This window comes from Rutidosis leptorrhynchoides, chromosome 9 (assembly GCF_046630445.1).
Source record: "Rutidosis leptorrhynchoides isolate AG116_Rl617_1_P2 chromosome 9, CSIRO_AGI_Rlap_v1, whole genome shotgun sequence".
Taxonomy (NCBI): Eukaryota; Viridiplantae; Streptophyta; class Magnoliopsida; order Asterales; family Asteraceae; genus Rutidosis; species Rutidosis leptorrhynchoides.
The window spans coordinates 167,223,589-167,226,341 of NC_092341.1; the positions used below are offsets into that span (position 1 = coordinate 167,223,589).

The following is a 2,753-nucleotide window of genomic DNA, read 5'->3' on the forward strand; positions in this document are numbered from 1 at the left end:
ACAAGTTTCAAAAGTCAAGCAACTCTGATGATGGGAAGGGTCACTTCCCAAGTTAGAATACCGCGATTATGCGCGAATTAACTAAAACACCGAAGGAGATCCTAGCAACTGAACTAACATGTGTAATGTTTACGGCCCCTTCCAAAATGTCAGAATATGCTAGGAGAGACAAGTCGATCGATGACGATTACGGACCATAACGATTATGGACATGAAATCGACCGATGCAAATCCTTTATCGAAAAAGTAATCGAGTGTTTAAGAAAGGGATAGCTTAATCACCTAAAACCAGTAAAAAAGCAAGGAGCTTCGTCGCAGAACAACCAGTCAGAGAAAGCTGCGCTACACCAAAAGAAAAGCTGCGTCCAAAGTTCTGATAAAACAATAAATATGGTGCATGTGTGGCATTCTGGTTAGAGGCGCAAGGAAGAGCAGTTGGAGGAATGGGTATAATGTAATGCGATTAAATATCGATACAAGCAGTAATGTCAATGTAATGTATGAGCACTGCTTTAGGCAACTCCATGCGGCAATCAAATCTAAAATGCGTGGGCCCACAACCATTATATTAGGTTTTTTCGATGAATCAGTATGGCCATTGGGGTGCATCAAGCTTGAATTAGAATTGGTTGACGATGATGATTTAACCCACACACGATCTGTCCCTGTTGAATTATGTGTAGTACGCTCTTATTCATTTTATAACGCACTCCTAGGGCAGGTGACTCTGCAGAAATTTGGTACGGTACTCTCTACTGTTCGTGACAAGATCAAATTTCCCACTACGCAAGGTATTGCCACCATCCAGACGAAGTCCATAAGAGCGTTATGCGCCTCGGTTACTCCACCTAAACTATTTCCTACGATCGACGAGCAGGTACGAAGTAGTTCTATTCTTGTTAATCTAAAGTATCTCGATAAGCGCATTCAAGTTGGGGGCGATCTCTTAAACAAAATCAAGAGTCAGCCGCGCGATATACTGTTAGCTAATATGGATATTTTTGCATGGTGCAAAGACGACATGACTGGGTTCCACGTAGTATCGCTGAGCATAAGCTAAATGCGAATCCGAACCTCACTCCAGTGTGCCAGAAGAAGCCCACGATGGAGCCCGAAAGAAGTGAATGGTTAAGGTTGGAAATGGATATGTTGGTTCATGTGAACATACTGAGGGAGGTATGGTATCAAACCTGGATTTCAAATCCTATTTTGGTTAAAAAAGATATGGCTCATGACGAATGTGCGTCGACTTCAAAGATATTAATAAGGTGTGTCCTAAGGACAAATATCCTTTACCTGAAATCAACTGGAATGTTGAATCTCTTTCTGGTTTCAGGTTCTAATGTCTTTTGGATGCGTATAATGGGTATCACCAGATCCAGATGGCAGAAGCGGATGAGGATAAAACTGAATTCCACACCGATCAAGGTATCTATTGCTATACGAAAATGCCCTTCGGGTTAAAAATTACGGGGGCAACATACCAGAGAGTAATGGACGTGGCATTTAAGGATCAAATCTGTAGAAATATTGAGGCATACGTAGATGATCTAGTCATCAAAAGAAATACAGAGGTACAGATGCTAGCTGATATCCTGGAGACGTTCAACTCACTGTGAAAAATCAATATGAAACTCAACCCCATGAAGTGTAGCTTTGGGGAAGAAGAAGGCAAGGTCTTGGGACATATAGTTATGCCTAGGAAAATCAAGGCTAATCCAAAAAAGATTCTGATGTGGAGCGAATGAACTCCCTAAAATCTAGGAAAGAATTCAAAGTTTGACAGGCAAGATGGCTGTGCTAACGAGGTTCCTGTCAAAAGTCGCGGAGCGATCATTACCATTTTTCCAGACTCTCAAGAATTCACTGAAAAAGTCGAACTTCAGGTGGACTGAGGAGGTGGAAAAGGCTTTCGTCGAGATGAAGATGCTCCTAAGGTAGCTGCCTACTTTAACTGCGTCTATAGCGGGAGAGACGTTAATGCTGTATCCTGCGATTTCAAAGGAGGCTATCAGTTCCATTCTCATAGCAGATAGGGGGCAGGTATGTCTCATATTGGGGCTTGAAATAGGTATTGAATGCAATATTTATTGTGTACTTCCCACTATTTTAGCGCATATACAAATGCCTGTATATTTTGTCAGCAAAGCACTTAGCGGCAGTGAGGTCAATTATCCACCCATTGATAAACTAGTGTATGCGCAGGTACACACAGCTCGGCGGCTGCGCATGTATTTCCAGGTGCATCCAATAGTGGTGTTAACTGACCAACCAATAAGATAGGTATAAGTCATGGCACGCGCATCCTGTTTTCTTATTTGCACAAGGACGCTAAATACGCGCTTGAATTAATTATGGTTTGCTGATAACATGTGATAATAGGTTTTGTACAATCCTGAGGTATCGATTTGGTTTGCTAAGTGGGCCATTGAGTTGGGAGAGCATGAAATCAATTACTCCCCGTGCGCGCCGGTAAAAGGCCTTATACTCTCGGATTACTTTGTCGAAACAACAGGAGAAGTAGACGCACTCGCGGAAAGTACCACAATGGGTCGCGATGAAAAAAAGTTCTGGGAATTGTATACAAATGGTTCTTGTGGACCCGATGGTGCAGGCAATGGACTGGTCCTCATAAGTCCTGTCAGAGAGGAGCACACTTATGCGCTGCGATTCACGTTCGATGCGACTAACAATGAATTTGAGTATGAAGCATTACTATCTGGGATGCGCATAGCACAACAACTTGGAATAAA

The 2,753-nt window shown here is 42.5% G+C and overlaps 1 protein-coding gene across 1 annotated transcript; it reads left to right on the forward strand.

The window, feature by feature from the left end:
- The first annotated feature begins 457 nt into the window (after positions 1-457).
- LOC139868456 (uncharacterized) lies at positions 458-1,619 on the forward strand. Its single transcript, XM_071856786.1, has 3 exons — positions 458-909; positions 1,017-1,176; positions 1,377-1,619. Exons 1-3 carry the CDS (start codon positions 458-460, stop codon positions 1,617-1,619), a joined length of 855 nt encoding a protein of 284 aa, XP_071712887.1.
- Positions 1,620-2,753: the final 1,134 nt, after the last annotated feature.